This window comes from Mytilus californianus, unplaced genomic scaffold (genome assembly GCF_021869535.1).
Source record: "Mytilus californianus isolate M0D057914Y unplaced genomic scaffold, xbMytCali1.0.p SCAF_1, whole genome shotgun sequence".
NCBI lineage: Eukaryota > Metazoa > Mollusca > Bivalvia > Mytilida > Mytilidae > Mytilus > Mytilus californianus.
In genome coordinates, this window is record NW_026262581.1 from 59,476,553 (window position 1) to 59,501,201 (window position 24,649).

Consider the following 24,649-nt stretch of genomic DNA (forward strand, 5'->3'; position numbering starts at 1 on the left):
TTTCATCAATAATCCTTCACTCAGAACTGATCATAATGTTTACTCATAAGCCTGTATCTATCTGCTAATGATTAATATCAGAAAGTGATTAGGGTTGGTCTCACAGACACATCTACTGGCATGTGTTATGCTACATTACTTGTGTTATGAATTTCATTGGCCTTCATGAAAGTCTAAAGTGAAAAATCAGGCTTTAGACAGTTAATCAGTTTTATTGACATATAATATTTGGCACAGACTCATTAGAAATTCTTAAACTTTAAGTATATTTTTAGAAGGGAAATGATAATTGGTCAAAATTGCTAAATACGTTGTTGTAAATGTACACATAGACTAAATATATTTTTCAGTTCATACTAGTGTAAGGCTAATCAGTAATTTCAAGCTAAAATACATTAACTTGTAAATGTAGATGCATGTAAAAAAAAAATACTGAACAAATTGAATGAAAACTTCAGACGTGACAACTGTTGTAGGGTACATCTTTAACCGAAGGAAGCCAATAAAAATAAGCATGTGCACACATGTTATTCTGTTAAATAGGTGTGAATATCATCTCTCGATCATGACTAAAGTAATCTTTACAAACATAAATATAGGTTGTAATCAAAGATTTTTTAAAACTTGAGGGCATCAAGTTAAATCAAAACAGTTTCTTATCTGATCCACAGGAAATGCACAGACAAGATACATCAAAGATTATCAGGTGCAGGAAGAAATAAAGTGACAGCTGGACTTTGCTTCTATACTAGAATTTCCTCTTATCTGACCTGCTGTTTTTTTTTATGCCCCCACAGCAGCGGAGGGAGCATTAAGTTTTACCCTGGTCCGTCTGTATGTCCGTACGTACGTCTGTCCGTAAGTACGTCCCAAAGCTGGTTTCCGTTCTCTAACTTCAGTTTACCTCAACCAAATGTTATGAAACTTATACACAATGCTTATTACCACAAAACACAGATCGAGTTTGAAAATGGGTGGCGTCACTTGTACCATTCTTGGGTTATGCCCTTTATAAACATAAAAATTGCTGATTTTTTTCGTTTCCGTTCTCTAACTTTAGTTTGCCTCAACCAAATGTTATGAAACTTATACACAATACTTATCACCACAAAACTCAGATCAAGTACAAATAAGGGTAGCGTCACTTTTACCGTTCTTCAGTTAAATCCCTTTATAACTTTATTAGATATGCAAGCAGGGGCATCATCTGTGTCCCATGGACACATTTCCCATTTATTTAATTCTGTATTTCAAGAAAAACATGACATGCCCTATTAAAATACTAGTTAAGCTGGAATGTCCTGCTGAGGTACTCATCATTCCAGAAATTGTTTTAGTTGAGAAAATTCTATTGTTCCTTGAATTATGTTTTTGTGGATCAACTAAACAAAGAAATGATCATTTAAGGAACAATTTTACATGGGCTATATGACATTAATTTGAGTACATGATACACATATAGATACTCCCTCTGTTGATAGTGAATCAGAATATCATTACACTCAAACTAAATATTGAAAGTCAGATTAGTTTTAAACAAACATAGGGAGAATTTGTTTTTCCAAATGTTTATCAATGACCATCTTGAGAGGAGGGAAGTGGATCGTAACCCTTGGCTAGCGAAGATGATCAATGACCTGCAAAGTTAACTTGAACAAACGTAGGGAGAATCTGTTTCTCCAAATGTTTATCAATGACCAAAGGTTACACGTTTGAAAGGACCAGATTTCAGTTGAAGTCTGCTTCATCCTCATCTTTCGATAACACAAATTTAGAAATATGAAAATACTTCTGTTCAAATGTTTTTGGGATTACGTTTTATAATAGAAAAACGAAGGATATGGGGTATCCATCCACAACTCAAAATCAGTACATGCACAGCAAAAAACACAAAAAGCAAAGTGCTATTATACATGTACGATGATTTTTTTTTAAAGGAAAGTATTTGAAAAAATCATATATAAAACTACTGCAACCTCAAGGGACTGTGAAAATTGAAAATTTAATTGAAATGTTAGGACTACATGTTTGTAAATGGTTGTGGACTACAAACTTCTACAGATTTTATAAAATGGTCCCTCAAAGGAGAAATTTCCGACGTTACAGAAGTTTATCAATTTTAAATACCGTATATAATGAGGATTCCTTCCTTCCTGAACTTGTAACCCCTATTTATAATTTTGAATCTTTTCTATATTTAATGTATGTTTGTAACGGATGTGTACCAGTTGATAACCTTTTCAACAGTATATATTAAGCTCCACAGAAATAATATATCTACATTTATCCATAGGGATTCCCTGTAAAATGTCCCTCCATAACCCAGTAGACAAACATCCTTACAATAGACCCTCTGATCATTTGTATATATAACACCTACAATAAGAGGATTTGTAAGTCAGATGTCATGTTTACTTCAAGTAACTTAGTTTTAAATTAGTACAGAATTTTTATTTGTTTGTTTTTTACATGTATATATATGGAGATCACTATTCTTTTTTTATCAAAATTTTGTTATAAACATCTTAAACTTTATGACTACATAATTTAATTTATTTTTCATTGTTTTGATGCATTATTCCCCCTGTATGGAGGCATAATGTTATATTATTGTGTATTTCCTCTCCTTCTGGTTCTTGTTCTCACATAGCCTTGTCAAGTTTTGCTCGCAAGGGTCATGCCCAGTCTGCAGGGGTCACAACAGTTACGACCATTGACCAAATATATTCTTATATGCCAAGGCAACACAACACCTTAATATCTTTTGAGGACAACAATGTTTAAGTTGTGCCTTTACCAGAGAGCCTTATAAAGAGTAAGGGGAGACATGATATATGTTTAATTTCACTTAAAAATTCAGGCCTACTTTAATTTGGAATTTTGTTTCTAGACTGGTAGAGTATCATGTACTCTTATTAAAGATTTACAGTTTTTTCAAAAATGTTGTATCACAAAAGTTCTGGAAATGATCTTTTAAATATGAAGGGACAACAACAGCTAGGTTTATATTTGAATAAAAAGCAGGTCTATAGTGTGTTGAGTGATATTTTATGAGTACGAGTGTCAATTACTGTCACTTATAAATCTGTCTCATAAATGATAGAAAGATCCACTTAATTTAGACATTATTTTCATATTTTGCTATTGTTAAGTAAGAAGAAAAGAGGATGTGACAAATGGCTTCCTTCTCTGAATCGGAACTTATTAAGATTATATGTCACTTGAAATCAACAACATATAAAATGTCCTGAAAAAGAGCATAGAGATTACTATATATAGCTTTGAATCATTTTTAATTCTTTTGAAAGAAAATTGTATTCTTTAGAAATTAAGCTTAACACATACTGCTTTGATTTCCAAAGTAGAGGACATCATAAGTGATGACATCATGCCCCTGCACATGTATATTTCCCAAACGTGTTCTAGAAAAGAAAACTTGGCATATTTACCTGTCTTAGAGTGACCTTTTTTTTTTATTTTTGAAATTACAAAAATTATTTGACTTATTAATTCGATAAGTTATTGACCTTAAATGACGATTATTGATTAATATTTGAGTTTTTATATCATCTTGAAAAATGAAAAACAGTAAAAATGATCAGCTACCAAGTATACACAATAAAGGTTTGACAGGTGAGCAATTCAGTCTCTTGTTTGAATTAATTTATAAGTTTTAAAGGCCAGTTTATTCCAGGTATACATGTATGCAAATTTATTCCATCTCTAGACATTAATGATAATAAGATGTCCCTAATACATATGATATAATACCCTGAATAGCATGGATGTGTCTCTCATCCATATAGATATTACCCTGAATAGTATGGATGTGTCTCTCATAAATATAGATATTACCCTGAAATATGGATGTGTCTCTCATCCATATAGATATTACCCTGAATAGTATGGATGTGTCTCTCATAAACATAGATATTACCCTGAAATATGGATGTGTCTCTCATCCATATAGATATTACCCTGAATAGTATGGATGTGTCTCTCATAAATATAGATATTACCCTGAAATATGGATGTGTCTCTCATCCATATAAATATTACCCTGAATAGTATGGATGTGTCTCTCATGAATATAGATATTACCCTGAAAGTATTATGTATGTGTCCCTCATGCATATGATATTACCCTGAAATATGGATGTGTCCCTCATACATAATATATTACCCTGAAATATGGATGTGTCTCTCATACATATAGATATTACCCTGAATAGTATGGATGTGTCTCATACATATAGGTATATCCCTGAATAGTATGGATGTGTCTCTCATACATATAGTTATTACCATGAAAGTAATGATATGTCGTTTATACATATAGGTATTACCCTGAATAGTATGGATGTGTCCTTTATACATATAGATATTACCACAGGCCTGAAAAGTATGTTTGTGTCCCTCATAAGTAAAGATATTACCCTGAATAGTATGAATGTGTCCCTCATACGGATTGATATTACCCTAAATAGTATGGATATGTCCCTCATATGGATTGACATTACCCTGAATAGTATGAATGTGTCCCTCATACGGATTGATATTACCCTAAATAGTATGGATATGTCCCTCATACGGATTGGTATTACCCTAAATAGTATGGATACGTCCCTCATACGGATTGATATTACCCTAAATAGTATGGATGTGTCCCTCATATGGATTGACATTACCTTAAATAGTATTGATGTGTCCCTCATTCATATAGCTATTACCCATAAGGATAGTATGGATGATAAGAGTCTTGTTAAGAAAGTATAATGCACCAGTTCTGACTGGTACCTTGAAAGCTTGTTGAATATCAATGGTTCCAGTCTAGAGATCAATTATTGTTGTTGATGACAGATGTAATATAATAATGTATTTTGACAAGTTCAGGTGTTGTAATGAGTGACAGCTGTTGTTCCTTGTAGATTTTTAAATCAGAAATATGCAGATTTGTCCTTTGTTCATTGTGAAATGATTGATTTTAAGTATGCAAAATATTTTATATTTGGGTCCATTTCACAGTTGTTAATTTGACATAGCACATTGTCACTTAATACATGCAGATCACCTTTCTACATGTATGTCCTACAATGCCCATGGGGAAAGTTACAACCAAGTTTTGGGGATTGTGGTTGCTTTTGAGGTTGACCAGTCACCGCATGTTAAATTGATTGAAAGAATCCTGTTATGCAGCCAAGCACATGATAAATACTATTTACTGTTATATATATATATATATATATTTTTTTTTTATAAAACTTACATTTTAAACTGTGAAACCTTGCATTATGTTGATAAACAATTAATTTATGTCATATACATTTCAAAGGTTTCAGGAAACAAATAAATGTAAGTGGTATTGTTGTAAGTGTTCTAGTTTTATTTAGGTCTATATTTTATTTAGTACTTGAGGGAAGGAAATTCATAGATTGCTTGAAAATGAAGTGTTTATAATGAATTGGTTTTAGTGTTGTTTTCATGTGTGTAATGGCTTCAGTAAGAAGAAGAACAAGTAAGTTTTTGAAAGTATTGATATATTTAAGCTTAACGTTACATTTACTTAATTTTATACTTTTTTGTTTTTTTTAACTTAGAGATGTACTGTTCCCAGCTTAGAGGTAACCAATTTTGTGATGACTTATTTCCTTTGTAAATAAATCTACTTTTGTTGTAGAAGGAAGTATTAATCTAAGTTGCTGTGAAAATTGTTACACAATGTACTAAACATTTATTAATTTTGTTGGATATCAATTTTCATGGGATTTTGTGGGTACAGGGCTACCACAAATTTAAATGTTCAACAAAATTAAATTACAAATTTTCTAATTGTCCAGTTGCAGTCCTCCCTTGAGAATGTTGTATGTCTTATATAGATCTGTAGGCCATCATGGTTTGCTTGGCTGTTAATGTGAAATATCTGCGTTACAGATGACATCGCAATCCTGTCCCTTTTACCATGATTATGACATCATGGAATTCACTTTATTGCATAATTGTCACTTTGTATCAGGATATAAATTGAGTTTTCTTTAATAATGTAGCCTGTCTAAACCAGATGTGTCCAATGAATCTTAACAAATTCTTCAGTCCCAAGGTTAGTTGTAGACAGGTTTCCACTGGTTTGGATTTCAATTTGTATTAAATCTGTATTTAGATTTAGAGTTATAGCCCTTTTGTTTTAATAACATTTTGTATGTTCATGCTAAATACTAGAATTTCTATGCCAGTACACAGAAAAAGTGAAGACTGAAAGTTAAAAAGATAAAGGCAAAATGCCAGAAGGAATTAAATTTTGTTAAAATTACGAAATTTGACTGCAGAGAGGTGCAGACTATGGCAGATCACATTTAGTAAAATCCTCATTCATTACCATTGTTCATAATTTGGTCCCCTCTTAAAATTGACATTAATAAAAGTATAGCAATTAGATGTTGTGACATTCTGTTTGTATTACACATGAAAAAAGTCTCTGTTTTGTGCAATATGTTCCATATGCATGATGTCCAACCTCCATCTGTTTATCTTGGGATGCTATTTTTAGAAAAATTTTAGTGATAATATTCAAAGATTTTTGTATAAATCTGCACAGTAAATCCTTTCATCATTAAAACAAGGCTGCTTGTTTGATGTAATGACTCACATTTAACAAATTTTAAAGGATTTGAAGTTTGCAGGAAATCTACACTACAAAAGTTTGCTTCATAAAAGCCAAAACCGATTAACTGACTTGAAACAATTTTGGAAAAGTGTGTCGTCAAAATGATACAGTTATTACTTGAAATGGAATTGTGATTGAGGAGTTTCCATATTGGTTTGGAATGAATGACAGTCTGAAATTGATCTTGATATTTTTTTTGTCATTTGAGAGATTTCCTAATAACAAAAGATTTTGGATAATATGTGAATGAAGTTTAAATTAAGAACAAAGGGGAGTGCTCAATTTGCTGTAAACTTAGATTGCATCTGTGATTGACAAAAATATAGATACATTGTTTTGTACCTCTGGCCAATTGTAAATTAAAACGACTGTAAAAAAATCAAACAGAAGTCTTACATTTACAGGGAGTATTCAAAATAGCTGGAGGTTGTGTTTTTAATCATGTTTGGATAACTGCCCTCGTATTTATAAGATGAGATTTAAAAGGTGAAAATAAGTCAATAAAATAAAAGTGTATGTGGACAGGAAAGGATGTTAAGATTTTCATTATTACCTTCAGAAATGTCGTGGGTAAACAAAGCGTGGATAATTGGCCCATGAATGTTAAGCTATTCAGTCAGTTGGACAGTATCGTATTTGTATATCTGAATAGGACATGGATCATTCATGATAGAAATCGACTTCATTTCTGGAATATAGAAATTGTTGCTATGGATATCTATAATGTTTCTCTAACTTAATCACATTGAATGGCTACAACAGGGAATTGAAGCACATTTTTTTGTTGTATTTGTATTGTCAAAGAGTTGAAATATTATATACTTCAAAAGAAATGCGCTTTCAGTGAAATTGCAAAGCCAATCAACTATAATGTTACATAGATATTCATGACTTTGGATTTTAAAGCTTAAATGGGCCAAATAAGTTAAAAAATAAATGCAATAATATCTAATGGATTAGTTGTAATCTAAGGATTAGCAGTGCCTTTGTACATTTTCAAGGTTGGTTTGCATTTATAATGGTAACTTTGCCATCATTGTAGTATGATTGTTGAAAATAGGTGTTGCCGCACACAATAAGTACTGATACTGTCCAGACATAGCGCTTATGTGAAAGTATTGACCATTTATAATAAAACCAATACACATTATACAATACTGGTGTTGATTGCCTCATCTTAGGCTTATTTCTTATGGATTCAAGTGACGATGTCTTCTTTTTATTGATCGGGAGAAATTTCCTTACTTGTAACAACTGTGTATGTACACAGTTAAACTGACAATTGTGTAAAAAACTGGAGTGTGATAATACAAATAAATTGTTATGGAAAATTCTGTATGGATTTTGTACCATTGAATTGGATACAGGTATATGGAAAATAAAAAAAGTCAATATCTGGATAGAAACCTGAATTTAGTACTGTGATTTGGATAGTTTGTTTATCTGGAAAGAATTTTCAAAATGAGAACACGTCAACGGGTTTCGTTATTTGCCTGCTATTTGCCAGCTGAAGATATTGTACCAGTTGGGCCAAGGATTTTGGGTATGGTTTTCTTTATATCCTTATATGGTTATTTGATGGTAGTCCACACCACTACATACATGGCTTCTTTTGTAAATGTCAACATCTATTTATTTCTATATATGTACATGTTTCAAGGTGGAAATATTTTACATCCAATATTGTAGAATTTTACTTGAAAAACATGAGAAATAGAAAAACAAGTCAAAGCATTGAGATGTTGACCTGTAAGTAACAGGATATTGAATTTTCAGAATAGTGACTTATGGGAAGAACTCCTTCTAGTTTATTGGATGCGCTATATTATATTTATCTCTTAAGAATAAATCTTGATAAAATTCACAGCACGACCAGCTTTTGTTTTATCACAACATGACAAAACTAATTGTAATGTATGCTCTCTTATATCATCTTGATAGTAAAAACATTTTTTTTTATTCATAAATAATAAAAATAATTTCCTTATCCATTGGGAAGTGTCTTCCATCTGTGAATAGATACGTGAAAATTTTGTCTGCATTATCTTTGATCTCTGTATGCTACAATTTTCAAATGTTCATGTTCAAATCCATGTGTCATAAGGTTTCATGATAAAATGTATTAATTGAAACTCCTCTTTGCCACCTATCATGTCTGAAGGCTTTTTCAAAAGTTGATATATTTTTGTCAACCTTTCCCCCTTTAAACATTTGAAATATATTCAAATTAACCAAAATACTGCTTTAAAAAAATTACAGAAAAAGCTTTTGATGAAAGCAATGTTTAATATTTTTTCAATGTAAAAGCCTTAATCTTCAACTATAAGTTCAGAAAGTGTAAGGTTAATAAGATATATACACCTTTTACCTGCAGGCTTGTATAAATAAACAGATATAAATTGGATTTGTTATATGTTTACATAGTAAACATCAAATTATTTACCAATAATATGAGAGGACCCCTTTGTTGTATATAAATAGTATCATTACTTGATCAATAGCCATATTCCATTGTTACCAAATCTTTTATTGATTGGTCAATTTACCCCCCTTTAAGATTTAATTTTGTAGGTTTAATGCTTAGGAATGTACTTTTCACTTTATCTGGCCTTTTATCAAATTGGCCAATTAGGCTGGTCAGTTATCAAATTTGTGATAGAATTGAAAAATTACCATTACCTCCACCTGACCAACACCTGATGGACACGATGAGTTTCTCTAGTACATAAATCTTTTACAATGAGTTTCTCTAGTACATAAATCTTTTAAGTTTGTAAACATTTGACCCTTGGTCATTAGCCATAGTTTGATCATGTTGATTTGTTGTCTAGTTGGCATCTGATATAGATGGTTATTGACTATGACTGGATGTCTGGTTTTCATCAACTGACCACAGCTTTGGCAAATGGCTTATAAACGTGGGTGTTCTGGATACTATGTCTGTCAATGTATCAAGCAAATGGTTGCACAAACATTTACTTATTTTTGTAGCATGTTTTGTTTCATTTTGCATCAGGGCTCACCCATACATTCTAATGTTAAGTTGTTTCTGTCGTGTTTGGGGGAAATCGCTGAGGATGGCTTAATCAGGGGTAGACTAGAAACATGTATATTGGTATGTTTCTCACATTGCTTTTGTATGTTTATTTGGACCATATACATGTACGGCTGGTCATTTGTTTAGATTTGTTAAGAATAATTTAGTACTTTATCGCAATGTGATGAGGCCTTGGTAGCAGATTTGTCTAAGCAATTTATCTACAGTGATATCAAGCCTGTCAACTCTAAGGTCGTGAGTTTAAATTCCTCTTGTAGCGATGTGTGTATGAGTCCAGTCTTATTAATATTTGACAAGGATTGTCAGTTTTCCTAGCAAAGGTTGGTGGTTCTCTCTGGGAACTCTGGTTTCCTCCACCATTTAAAACTGGAAACAAACAAAAAGTAAGGAAGTTAGGCTCACTTTATACTCCACAAATTTTCAAGAAGAATTAGTTTTCGTGTAGTTGTTTTTAAATAACAATTTGGGTAGGAATTTCTTCAAGAATACCTCCTGGTAAAGACACTTAAGTGAAAGAATGGAAGTTTTTTAGCTTTCATTTCTTGATTTAAGCACAGCAGATTTGTTTGATCTGAAGTCACACACTAATTAAAGCAAAATTACACAACACTGCCAAAATTTATTGCTCAAATTTTATCGAACTTGTTTTCCTTTCTAAAGTTAATTTACAAACAAACTAGAAATTTAATGAATGCAAGTATTGGATAAATCAATGTTGGCCTGTTATGTACATGGTTAATTTGCATAATTATTGAAGCAAAGGTAATTCCCTAAGTTATGTTGATGAAAAAACATCTGTTTACATGCATATTTAAAGTGTGTAGTAAACCAGATGTGTAATCACCAGGACTTCAAAATCAAGATGGCATCTTCTCATATTGTGATAACATTTCAAATCTTATCACCATCACTATTACTGAGGGAACTTCTCAAGGTGTTTGTCTTCTGCTATCATGATGAGGTTTCCTTTTTCCTAAACTGAAGCTGCTTCAACTCATTGCTTTGTAAAACCAATATGATAGCAGGATTTCCTGGCCTTGTAAATGTTCATTAAAAGTTTTACTTCCCTGTGAAAGAGTTGTCCTGAATATGCATGAACTATTTGACACTGGAGACTGGATGTTAAGCAAACAACAATAAATCTGTTGATTTTTTCAGGAAGCCAAAAGAAAAGTTTTGATATTTATTTTCCTATTCAATGATAATGAAACTAATCGAATAGAGGTTGGTCAAGAATTTGACTATTTTCTTATTTCATACAAAATGCGGCATTATGATGCATTGATGCATTGCAGCTTTTGGAAAATATATTATAAAATGCAAACAATCAGGTTCTGTAATTGAAATTATAGAACATGTTTTCCACAACTAATGAATGTTTATTCTTGACATGTACTCAATAAAACTAATTTTAACCTTTTAACTTGCACATGTTTTTGCAACATTTATACCATACTGACATAAACTTGTTTTAACTTTGAACTTTCCCCTCCATATGTACACACAGCATGCTGTTTCTTTAGTACAATGGAGTTTGTTGTGTTGTAAACAGACTGCATGATAATTAGACATGAGACCTCTCAAATCGTCAGGTAATTAGTAGATTTGTTAATTAATTCATTGTATTAATTAGTACCTACAAGGTTTGACACATTCTTGTTCATGCCAGGCAGATATTCAACTGTCAGAAGTAAACAGCGTATTTTTAGTGAAGAAAGATGACATAAATGGCTTCTTAAAGATTGTTTTCCACATTTCTTAAATGTTTTTGTTTCATATTGAAAGTGAAATCATACGTTTATTATGATTAACAAGGAAATTTAATATCTCCATAGAGTTGTTTGATAAAATAGTGTGTGATTTTTATTTTTATACATTTGAGTTTCGACAGTGTGAATACTTTTTTTTATTATATTTCAGTCATTTGTGTCAGTTCAATATCTTAAATGTTTCTCTTTGTTATGACTTGCTCTATGTATCATTGAAGTATGAAATTAAACAGGGCTGACATTACTTTGTTTTATAGTAGTCTCAGGCCAGGGGGATATATCATTGAAGTGTGAAATTAGGCAGGGTTGATATTACTTTGTTTTATAGTAGTCTCAGGCCAGGGGAATATATCATTGAAGTATGAAATTAGGCAGGGCTGACATTACTTTGTTTTATAGTAGTCACAGGCCAGGGGAATATATTATTGAAGTATGAAATTAGGCAGGGCTGACATTTCTTTGTTTTATAGTAGTCTCAGGCCAGGGTAATATATTATTGAAGTATGAAAGCGGACAATGGAGTGTATCATTGAAGTACCTGTACATGTATTAAAGTTGATAGAGGAATGAATCATTGCAGTAAGAAACTGGGATCAGGGGGAGTGTTTATTAATTATGTTCATGTTGTACATATTTGCTCTCTATTTTTACTTTGTATCCATTAGCCTCATAGTCCAGTAACCAATCGCGAGTGTCAAGGAAATTTTAAGACAATTTTTAGTACCTAATGGCATTGTGCGTTGAAGGGAAAGGTTCTTACTTAACCTGTAACTGAATTTTTAGTTAAGCCTTGATACACTGACCCTTCTGGTGGATATTACCACCCCATTAACTTATATGTTTGGATTGAACTGACATTATTTTGTTATTGATACACTGACCCTTCTGGTGGATATAACTACCCCATTACCTAATATGTTTGGATTGAACTGACATTATTTTGTTATTGATACACTGACCCTTCTGGTGGATATAACTACCCCATTACCTAATATGTTTGGATTGAACTGACATTATTTTGTTATTGATACACTGACCCTTCTGGTGGATATAACTACCCCATTACCTAATATTTTTGGATTGAACTGACATTATTTTGTTATTGATACCCTGACACTGCTGGTGGAATGTTCCCTGAGGACATCACTACTACAGTACCAAGTGTTTTTGTATTGGCCAGATATATCTTTGATATTGACATCTGAGAAACTTTCATTTGCCAAAAAGATGATACATTCTTAGATAAACTTCATCAAATGTTTCAATTCCATCTGTAACAGCCGATTTTGGCATTCTGTTCTGATTTCTTTAACTTAATTGCTTTTAAATGATGAATATTTTCAGATTTCTTGACTTTCAGTATAAATCACTAGATTTTGGAAAATGCACATGTACATTACATGTAATACTACATATACATGTAAGTGCATGATGATGAAATCAATTTCTGTTTACATGTGTAATATTTTGTAATTTTATAGTACTACCACATGATTGATTGCCACTGATGGTGCATTGTAAGTCTCGAGTGAAATTGTACCACAGTCCACTAGTGGTACAAATAGGATGAGATGTAAATTTTGAAATGTGCATATACATAAAACACTTTATATGCAAATAGGTTAATAAGGCAGTGTGGTAAATCCTACCAACTCATTGACTAAAATTCAGTGAAACTAAACTGCTTTATTTGCAACAGTTGATTTTTATACAAAACCAGTATAAAGTGTCCTCATTTTGGTGTAGAAGATTGGATGAGCATCAAGGAATAATTCATTTTATTATACTTCACGTTAGAAAGCCAGATTTTGATTGGTTGATACGAAGGAGACATTCTACTCTATCCCATGACTTATATTCTGTTACCCTTCACAAAGACACTTGATCATATATATATATAATAAATATAGATGGTATATGTTATATGCATGACGTCATAGTTTATTACTTTTAATTTACAATTTAAAATGCAATGGTAACAGAACATTCAGTATAAATTAAACAACACATAGCTGAGAGCAACATAGAATAGATTGTTACCCCCTTGCCTTCTTGACAATGTTTTTCAGGGTAGCAATCTGCTCTCACCCTCTCAGCTATGTGTTATTTATATAAAAGCCTTAGTAATAAACATCAGCAATTATTGATTGAACCACTGCTTTTGACATGCTTCTGTGAAAGGTTAATTCTCTTTGGTCACATCTGGAAAAGGGGCAACATAATGGAAAAACTTATTAAGGATTTAGTTGTTCATTATCGCAGTTAATCTCATTCAGGGGACAATGGTTGATAGAAAGTTCATTTAGTGAGTTGTGATTGATTTTGACAAGATGGTGTCTTTTGATTGTTCCTGTATTCACCAGAAAATATTGAACATCCTCTTACTAATTGGAAAGATAGCTGGCCAAACATTTGACAGCCATATTAAGCATATAGTTGCTAGAAGAAGTAAAACTGTGTAATTAGAAAGCTGTCATTTTTCTCTTTATAATAACAAATATGTAAAGTCACTACAGTAAAACTTTGACTCATTTATTATGAATTCATTAGATTATGAAGGTCACATAAAAGTAACTGGTTCATTTGCCTCTACAGTAAACATGTCTTACATATCTAACAATTGAAGTAAATATTATGGAAAGTAGAGAAAACATCACAGGACAAATATACCTTAACACATGTCCAGAGTTGTATGAGAATTACATGAGTTGTATGAGAATTACATTTCATTAGATATTCATTATAGAAATTTTTGGCATTTCAAAATTTAAAGAAAATAATTATATAAGCCCAAAACAGATTGCATTGATACCTAGAATTTAAATGCAATATATAAAAAAATTAACATTGTTTTTGGGTACCTAAAAATAATAGGAAATAAACAAGTACTGTTGTCTGACGTAAAGGTCTTTATTATGAAAACAAAGAGGAAAACCACAAGTTACAATGCATCCAATTAGCCAAATTCTTACAATATGCCTCTGGATTTCAATCAATGTTTCATACTAATTGTTGAGTGTGTAACTGTTTGGAAATATACAATGTCATTTGAAAAGAATGAATGTATGGAATAAGGTTTACTTAAAGAATTGAACACGCAGAAAACAATGTATTTAACATGATACAGCACATGTCACATACCCACTCCAGTAATAATAAAGAAACTTATTCTGAATTAAGTGTACAACATAATTTTCAGTGTCAGAAATTATATGCATATTAGGATATATGAAAAAAGTTGAACAATAAATTAGTTTATAGGTACTCTGTGTGGGTGGACTAGGTATATAGAAAGAATTTTACATTCCTTGGGAAACAGAAACATTCAGAAGATCATATCATTGTTCCCCACAAAATTCCACAATTTTAACTCAAAGAGTTGTTGGTTTGGTTGTTGTGCAAAGAGCCTTGACATATTTTTGTTCCCCACAACAGTCCACACATCTAACTCAAAGAGTTGTTGGTTTGGTTGTTGTGCAAAGAGCCTTGACATATTTTTGTTCCCCACAACAGTCCAAATATCAGACTCAAAGAGTTGTTGGTTTGGTTGTTGTGCTAAGAGCCTTGACATATTTTTGTTCCCCACAACAGTCCATGTATCAGACTCAAAGAGTTGTTGGTTTGGTTTATGTGCAAAGAGCCTTGACATATTTTTGTTCCCCACAACAGTCCACATATCAGACTCAAAGAGTTGTTGGTTTGGTTGTTGTGCAAAGAGCCTTGACATATTTTTGTTCCCCACAACAGTCCACATATCAGACTCAAAGTTGTTGGTTTGGTTGTTGTGCTAAGAGCCTTGACATTTCTTTGTTCCCACCACAGTCTCAAAGACATTTTGGTTTGGTTGTTGTGCTAAGAGCCTTGACATATCTTTATTCCCCACAACAGTTCACACATCTGACTCTTAAGAGTTGTTGGTTGGTTGTTGTGGCTCAGAGCCTTAACACACTTCTAACATTAACACCAAAACACATGATTTAACTCATTTTAAGGAGGAAATAAATTGGTGAATAGACTGCCTATGACCCTTAATAAGTAGTTACCAAGCCACATACTTCAGTAAATATGTAAATGAAACAAAACAGGACTTCTTCATAAATTCTTTGCTAATAATATTACATTATGATTATAATGATGTTACTAAGTGCAGTCGGAGAGTAACTGTAGAAGTTATGAAATTGATTTTTATAAAGAATTTAGTATGTCAGTCAGTTTATCCTTGAGTGCAATAAGCTTTAGGTAAATTGATTGACTCTAAACTAAAGAAATGGATCCTTTCAGTATAGACCTTCAGGGAATACTTCATATTCATAGCTGATATTCTTCCTCACAAATATCAATTCATAATAAGATAACAAGGTACTACCCCACACCATTCTTTTTTTCCTTTCTTAAAAAAATGTTACACTGTCTGGCTGTTATGGTAGAAGTACTTAAACTTTATGTTAAAGTTATGTTAAAAAGTATTCTGAACTATACATGTTTATGTAACGATGATGTTATGTGTACCTCCTTTAAGGATGAAATCCTTGATATATATTGGATATTTATCTTCAGAAAGTTTTGATTCTTTATGAAAACATATTGCAGTTGAACTTGGTTAGTTTTATTTAAATAAACTTAATGATCTTTGATGTAAAGTCAGTCAGAGGGGTGTTGTTAATATAAAACTGAACACCTACTTTGTGTATATCAATAATTATAATGGCTGAGTAAAGATTGCATAGCATGAAATTTTATTGAATCCATCTAGTTCCCTTTGTACTTGATCTTTATAGTTATATTTTACTGTAACAGTAAAGGTTGAAGCAGTGAGGCGTTGTAATTATTTCCTTTAATAACTAGTATAAAAGTTACAATATTTACAGCTTCAGATGTGTTGGTCACCTTTGACACATTAACTTTTATCTTTACTTTACAGACAAAGTAAGCAGTACATTGTATAAACATAATCTTTGAAGAAACTTAACAATTTTTCATTTTTACAAAACCAGCAAAATTGCCAAATTAATAACTATTTACTTTTTTCTTCGTCAGATATACGCAATCAACTCAACGAACAATTAAGATGTCTCGAAAACCGTCTAGAAATTCAGGTGGCCATGGTACAGGAAATTCAGGAATTTTTCCGACGGAAAGCAGAAGTAGAACTGGAATATTCAAGAAATTTAGAAAAATTAGTGAAAAGTACAAAGTTACGGCACCGACAAGAAAAACAAAAGTAAGAGAGCTTGCAAGCATATAACCTAACTAATACATATACAACATAAGTGTAGTAAACACAAGAGGTCATACATGTACAACATAAGTGTAGTAAACACAAGAGGTCATACATGTACAACATAAGTGTAGTAAACACAAGAGGTCATACATGTACAACATAAGTGTAGTAAACACAAGAGGTCATACATGGGACTCTTGCTGATATCATAATTTTCACATTTTCAAAATTTGATTATTTCTGTCAGTAGGTATTGCTATATGTCGTATATAAAAGAAGGAGGAAAGAACTACAAATAAAAAAAAAAATATAAAAATTACTATCCTTTGTATTCATGTAAATTTTTTTTTAAAATTCTGTAACAGGCTGATATTCAGTAGAGAATGGCTATTTTCACAGACAAAAATGGAGACAGTCACTGTCATAACTTTCAGAATTATTTTTTTTATCTTATTTAAAAATCTTACTTAAGCCTTTAAAAATTTTATGATCATTAAAAGTCCAACATAAATTGATAGTGGAAAGATAGGTTACATCTGATATGGACCATTAAAAATTGTATAGTACTTTCTTTTATGTCATCATTATACCGACACCATTTGATACAGAGTTTGTTCTTTTCAGACGTGAACATTGGTCTCTCTTCTCTACATTTACATGCTGGCAGCAGTTGTTAGATATTACAAAGAAAGAAAGCAGAGATCATGGTTCCTTTGGAGATGTGTGTAATAACCAGTTAGCTCATAGGCTTGGTGACATAATCGACAATTCCAGGAGAATATTTAATAGAGTAAGGCATTAGTAAAATGAATTTGGATTTGTAACTAGTGACCTAATGTTACAATAAACATGCATAATAGTCCCTTATATTGAAGGTTTCATTTTGGGAACATTCAGAATTTTCAGGCTACATTTAAAACAGATGTAGCTGAATTTGATCATATAATACAACAGACATAAGTAGGTTATAATGATGGCTGTTTAAGGTCCAGTTGCATATTAAATGCATATTCAGGATAAGAACATGGTAATTCAATATGAATATTACATGTATCCCTGCTATGTACTAGACCAACACACTGAGCCTGGAAGCATTATTCTGACTCTGAGCCTACCAGTCTTTGCTTTTACTCCTTTAATGCTGTGTGCTTAGCGGAGAAGCAGCAAATAAAAATTTTAAAGTCTTTGATGGACCAGACCTTGGCCATGGTTTGAACCTAAGACCTCCTGCACTCGAGGGGAGCACAGCTGTTTGTCTTATTTGCCTTATTTGAATCTAATCAAGTTTAGATTATACTAATTCTTTAGTTGTACATTTTTTATCCTGGTCTTCTTTGTGACTTTAGCAACTGCAGAAACATAGTATCACAGACTATACAACTACACTTGTGCTAATAACTTTTAAAACAAATCTATGCTTTTCAAAAAAAACTAGTAGATTTTTTTGGTAGAGAACGATAATATAATGTAATCTGGTAGAAGGTTAAAGTTTGATAATGAAAAACTGATCACCTCTTCAGACAATGACTTTGTAAGCTGCAAAATATAAACAACAAATATAAGAAGATCCGTCAGATTTCATCATGATATACATAATTACCCTTTCCTATAAGCAATTTCCTTGTTATTTACCTCTTGTTAGTATATTTTACAAAATGTGTAAATTTATGATGTCATTTCCCTCTTGTTTTTATGAAAATAGCTAAATTTCAAGCAATTATGAAATATTTTGTCGATAAGTAATTTAGTTTGAAGTATAATGACAGAAAACATGTTAAAATAGGATGTCATTTATTGAATTTTGAAGATCATAAAACTCTAATTTTGATGTGTCATGTTATTATATTAAATAGAAATTGATCTTCCATCATTACATATGTTCAGCTCTCCATTAACATTTTATATTAACCAAAAGCAGTTTTTAAGAGTAAAGACAAAAGGACTACTGCAACTGTAGTCAGTCATCCATGACAAAACTGCAATAACTTGAGTATGTTAAATATGTACAAAAAAAGATCAAAAGGGTAGAATTAAAAAAAATGTATGAATGAGTTTAGTTAAACATCTTAGTATTTTATTACTAAATAATACTTCATTGGGTTTCTTCTTGGTATATTTTCTGAAACAATGTCTTTAAGTTCACCAGGCCTATATGTAATTTCATAAGAGGGAATGTATACTATCTTAATGACCCAGAAATATAAAAGATATTTAATCCATATTTATTTAAATTCATTCTTAAGTGGGTTGTGGACTAGACAATAATGATTGATATCATTTCTACCTGAGATATAGACCATAATGAATGTTTATAACACCTGCCTAAGTTTTCATAAGGAAGAGGGATTGTGAGATATAGCTGTTTCACCAAATGACCGTGCAAGTTTTAATTTACACATACGTACCCAGTAATTGTCATACAAATATTTAAGGAAGAGTTTACAAATAATTTCTCTGTGGGAAATTGCATCCATAACAAAAATATTTCATACAATGTAAATTATATTAAATGTAATTGATAAACATACATAATACACAGGTGACTATAACCTTTGTGGTCACATAACACTTGATTACTGAACCTAATGTTTCCTCATGGATAACTCTTCTCTCATGTTCTGTAACTACACCCAAACCTAACAAAAATAATGTGTGGGATAGTTAATAGCATTTCCAAGTGGAAATACATGTATATGTACAACAGTTTTTAGGTTGCTTTCATGATTTAAGACTACACAGTAATACTTTTTATAGTTAAGCCTATTTTGTAATGAAATATAATTTTTGTAACCCTCTGATATTGAATATCACTTAAATAAAACAAAAGATCAAGAATAAACAAAATTAACAGCTTCATAGATATATTTCAAGCTATATGTTTTTCTTTCAACAACTGAAGTTTTGGGTGGGTTTTGTTCAGAAGGAAGTATCTTTAAAAAATTGACAAGGAGGATCCTTTCTCATGCATGTTTTATTATATGTAATATACATCTGCAACAGAAGCTGTGAAGCAGTTATAATTAATGATGCAAGGTCACTTAAATCACCATGTGTTACCAAATGTTTACATGTTTTTAGTGATCTGTTCGTGGGTAACTTGCTGTGTAACAGTATATCTTTGTCTAATTTTAGTGTAAAAATGTTGGTGATGAGAGCCATGAAGAAATAATGAAGGCATTAACAGAGTTGCAAAGTGTAAGTAGATACCTGTTTAGATTGACCTTTGACCTGTTTATAAGCAGGTGAGAACATTGACATGACACTTCTGTCTATTGCTATTGATTTATTGGAGAAGCAGTTAATGAGATGGGAGACACACATGATTCATTTGATATAAGGAAGTTTTAGTGAATCAGCATTTATTTATCTTTACTAAGCACCTTTATTTATTAAATCTATGAATGACAGTTCAGTGACTGTTAATTAGAATAAAGTAAGGGTGGAGTTCCAGTGAGCAAATAAATAAATGTATGACTGGAGAGGACAAATAAATTGATCATTATGACATAATTTCTAAAATAAGAATCTTAGGACTGTTTCTTATTGAAATATCATAAATCTTAATTCAAGTGAAGATTATTTCCTTGTTTCTTTGAAGAACTAGTTCAATTTTGATTTTATTTGCATTGTTTTGGTTTCAAATAAATAAATATTGAAGTATATAAACATATATTATTATAGAGGACCCGACATAAAAATGGGAAGTTGGAACTGATAGCCAAATCATATCAATAAAAATGGTCTTATCTTTGTTTAAGGAAATAATTCTGTAATATACTGACACATTATACAGCTTGCCCTTCTTAGAAAGTACATATCTATTAGTTCTGAATTACTTCCTGGTGATAAAAAGAAATAAATGTCTTAACATTGACCTGTACATTAATAATCTAAGTATAGTTTGGTGTGGAAATACAATCAAGACTTCTCTGATTTGTTAAAATTTCCAAGTTTCCGTCACATCTTGATATCTACCTCAGGTCTATTGAGAGATTTCTAAGAAGTTGATCACATCTGATTCATTCAAGCCTATCATTTTAATGTATGTTGTACCAAACAGCTAAAAGATAAAAAAAATAAATATCTAGAGGTCAAAATGCTGATATCAACAATGAGCAGCCTGCTAATAACAATGAGGTTATTAAGAGCTTTCTAAAAGGTGCAAGAAAGCTCTTAAAAACCCAAAGTATTAATACATTCTAAATTCAGCAGAATTATTGAAAATTTTGTAGTCAGTGCTAAATTATACAAATACTGTACAAATGAATTATCAGAAACTGACAAGGCCAAGCTCATTTATGAATCATAATAGACAAGTTCAGGTTGAGGAGAACAGAAATGAAGAAGAATACTGATGTTTCATTCCCATGACTAACCATGCTAACAGTCTAACTATATTTGACAGGTTTATACACTAATGAAAGCAAAAATATGTACTCCAGTATTTTGATTTAGAAATAGTATACTTATAAATTTGTAATACATTGAATACAAAATATTATTCTATGATTTGCTCCAAGGTCATCTTATAATTAGTGGTATTTTTATTTTGGCAAAGTAATGAAAAGCAAACAAATCTGTTACCAGTCTTAATCAAGATATCTCAATTAGAAGAGTACTTTGACTATCTTAGAACATAGTTATAGTATTAGTTGATGGGTAATGTAAGAGTGAATGAATATTGGGAAATCTGCATAAAAGCATTAATGTTAGATTCGTATATACAAAACAGTCTATATTTTCTTTAAAAATGTTTTAATTTGCCACTATAAAGGTACTTTGAACATCACATAAAGGAGTAGGTCCGGTAAGGGCCGATTTTGGCCTCAAATTTCAGGTTCATCTGACGAAAGATTTTGGACACTTTTTAAACACTTAACTGTCTATTTCAGTTGATTCAATTAGTTTATGTGAAAAAAATTAACTGATTTAGTCATTAAAAATGCTCCGATTTAAGCTTAGATATGAAAAATCTATCAAATATGACGAAAAATGTCTCTTTTCAGATGGTTTTTGTCAAAAATGAAAGTGGCCGCATCCGTGTTCATCCTTAACCTTTATATATGTTATGTATTATCATCAAATACAACTTACATTTCAATATTAAGAATGAACACAAATGCGGCCACTTTCATTTAAGATGGAAACCGTCTAAAATTTAACTAAAATGCTAAATTTGTGAAGATTTCAGTAATTTAGCATGACTTGATGATTCTAGTACCCAATATATGTGCATTGAATTGTCAAAAACAGCCCATATTTATGTAGCAGAAGCATTATACTTTCCATCAAATAACTAAAAGTTTACATTTTAACAATTTTGTAAAACTGCTATATTTTGAGGCCAAAAAGGGGTCTTACTGGACCTACTCCTTTACTGATGCAAAGTATGTTTTTACAGCTGACTTCTTTGAGTGTGTAGTAAGTACAATTAATAAAAGTTTACTTATTTGTTATCTGAACCATGAATTGTTTCTTACTGGTATGTAAAATAACTGGTTCTACATTATGTTGTTACCAATTCAATAATTAGACAGGCTTACAAATAGAACTGAAGCTCCTAAATTTGGTGGTGAACAAAGGGTACATTGATGAGATTAAGAGAAATCAAACCTAAATTCCTTGCATAGGTACACACTCTATTGTAGTAAAGCTGTAATTAAAAAAAACAAAACAAAGCAAAACTCTGTAAGAGAGTGAAATCTACCCCTGCTATTCACCTGTGGCTCTGTTTCTAAACATCAGGAGCTTGAAGTCTTATTGCTGTACCATCTTGTATATGTTCTGAGGCCATAAATCTCTAGATATATATAGACAATAATGGGTAAATATTTAAATGTGACATTATATTAAATGTAGAGGTTTTTTTTAGGCTATGAAGACATATCATGCATACCAATCAGACAGTAAGTCAGCAGAAGCCAAGTTGAAAGCTGTAGAAACACAGAAGGCAAAGCTAGAACAACAATTAGCTGGCAAAAATGTTACCAGTAATAGGAAACTTAAGTCATTTAACAGACAGACAGAAAAGGTATGTTAATCCTGGGAAAAGTAGATTGTATGATGTTTATTAAGATTGTGTTTTTTTTTTCATTTTCATAATTCTAATACCGTTTAAAGTATTAACGTTAAATAAAGCAAAAGGAATTCTGCAAATTTAGCCAGGAGATAAGCTTTTCTGCCTTGGAATCCTAATGAATTTACGATCATTCCTTATATTATGTAGTGACAACCACAATTTTTTTCTGGGACTAACAGGGAAAATGTTTTCCTTAGAGTACATCTTTTTGTCGTAATTTTTTGGAGTATTTATTTCATGTTAAGCACTAGGTTATTCTTGTGAGACAAAAAAAACCTGACAGATAAAGATGATATGGATTGTTTTGAATATATTAAAGCAAGTAAGAGGTATTGATCAATAAGACAGAAAAGAAAGCTACGAATGAACACATGGTCCACGGTTAGAGACAAGTGCCTAAACCATAAGTCAATCTCTTAATATATGCTATAATTGAAAAAAATAATTTCAAGCACTAATGATAAACTATGTTGGCGTGTTCATGCATTGTGTTATTGTACTGGATCAAAAATGATTTTATTAATAAATTAACAAGTTTTGTACATATTCATTTCTTTTCAGAGAGAAACCAAATATATGGATAATAAGAAAAAAGCTTTAAAGGCTAGGAACGACTATTTGTTAGGTATTGAAAGTGCTAATGCTTCCATCAACAGATATTTTGCTGATGATTGCTCTGACCTTATGGATGTAAGTTTCATCATGTCTGTTAAATTTTGTAAATTTGCCAATGTTAATTAATATGCTTACTGTTTTAGATGTAAACATCTACTGTGATAGGGGAGTTTTATGTTTCCTTTAAGATTTTAGTCTTAAACTAATTTATCTATGCTCAACAGATGTTGTAATGTTGTGATAACATTTAGGTATATGATGACAGATAGGAGTGAGGTGAATCAGGTTATTCCCTTGCTATAAATAGATTTCCCTGAGATAAGGATGATGATAATGCTTTGATCAATTCTTTGATCAATTCTTTGAAGTAATTTTCAACATGAGCTACTGATTCATATTCAATGTTGAGTCAAAATGTTTTCACTAAATATATAGATAACCAGCTATTTACATTTAATTGAAAGATTATATTTTTACGAAATCGTTTGTTATTGTATCTGTTCAATTTCACAAGTCTAGAAAATAATTCATAATCTTATTGATAGAATTTGAAAATCATTTTTTATGTTAATACATATTTTAAACAAATTATAGCATATTTCCAATTAAACATAAACTCATGCATGTGGACAAGCAATATATTCAACCAATTTGATTTAGAAAAGATGTCTTATAATTTCTCTTTTGATGAACAGAAATACAAAGAGATCTCATTCAGTTTAAACTTCTTTTTCAGTGTATGGACTTTGGATACCATAATTCTGTTCGGTGTTCAATGTTGGTGTATCAGTCTTGTCATAAAAACTTATCCAAGGGACATAACAATGCTTGTGAGGTGGTCAATAAATGTGTTGGAGACTTGGATGCACAGTCTGATAAACAAAGATTTATAGAACTTTACAACTCGGCTTTCATGCTTCCTAAAAAGTTTGAATTTCAACCATATCGTGGTGATGAGGTGAGTATTATTAGTGAAGCAAGTTTTGTTTAGATCATTGGAATTTATTATGGAGATGTGATAAGTAAAAAAGAAATATAGTATAATATATACATTCTATATGTTATGGGACTAAATTGTTTTCAAATTATGTCACCACTCTATTAAGTATCATGGAAAATTTTAGTACATAGAAAAAGAAAGACCATTTATGGATTAACATTAGGAAACACTAATCAAATTACCATGTGCTAGCATACAGGAGACTTTTGTCCCAAAACTATAAGATGGCAGACACATCAATACATG

General features: G+C 31.3%; 1 protein-coding gene across 7 annotated transcripts in view; it reads left to right on the plus strand.

Annotated features, from left to right (window-relative positions):
• Positions 1–24,649, plus strand: part of LOC127704712 (SLIT-ROBO Rho GTPase-activating protein 3-like) — a 77,642-nt gene that overhangs the window by 30,576 nt on the left and 22,417 nt on the right. For 4 of the 7 annotated variants that reach the window (XM_052208906.1, XM_052208923.1, XM_052208884.1 and 1 more), the window contains exons 2-7: positions 16,526–16,709; positions 17,334–17,499; positions 19,842–19,904; positions 22,582–22,740; positions 23,350–23,478; positions 24,140–24,361. In XM_052208906.1, the coding sequence (XP_052064866.1) occupies positions 16,526–16,709; positions 17,334–17,499; positions 19,842–19,904; positions 22,582–22,740; positions 23,350–23,478; positions 24,140–24,361 (923 nt within the window). Of the gene's footprint in view, positions 1–5,383; positions 5,516–6,710; positions 8,205–16,525; positions 16,710–17,333; positions 17,500–19,841; positions 19,905–22,581; positions 22,741–23,349; positions 23,479–24,139; positions 24,362–24,649 lie in introns of those variants that run through there. The other 3 variants (XM_052208931.1, XM_052208896.1, XM_052208940.1) reach the window with 3 other exon arrangements.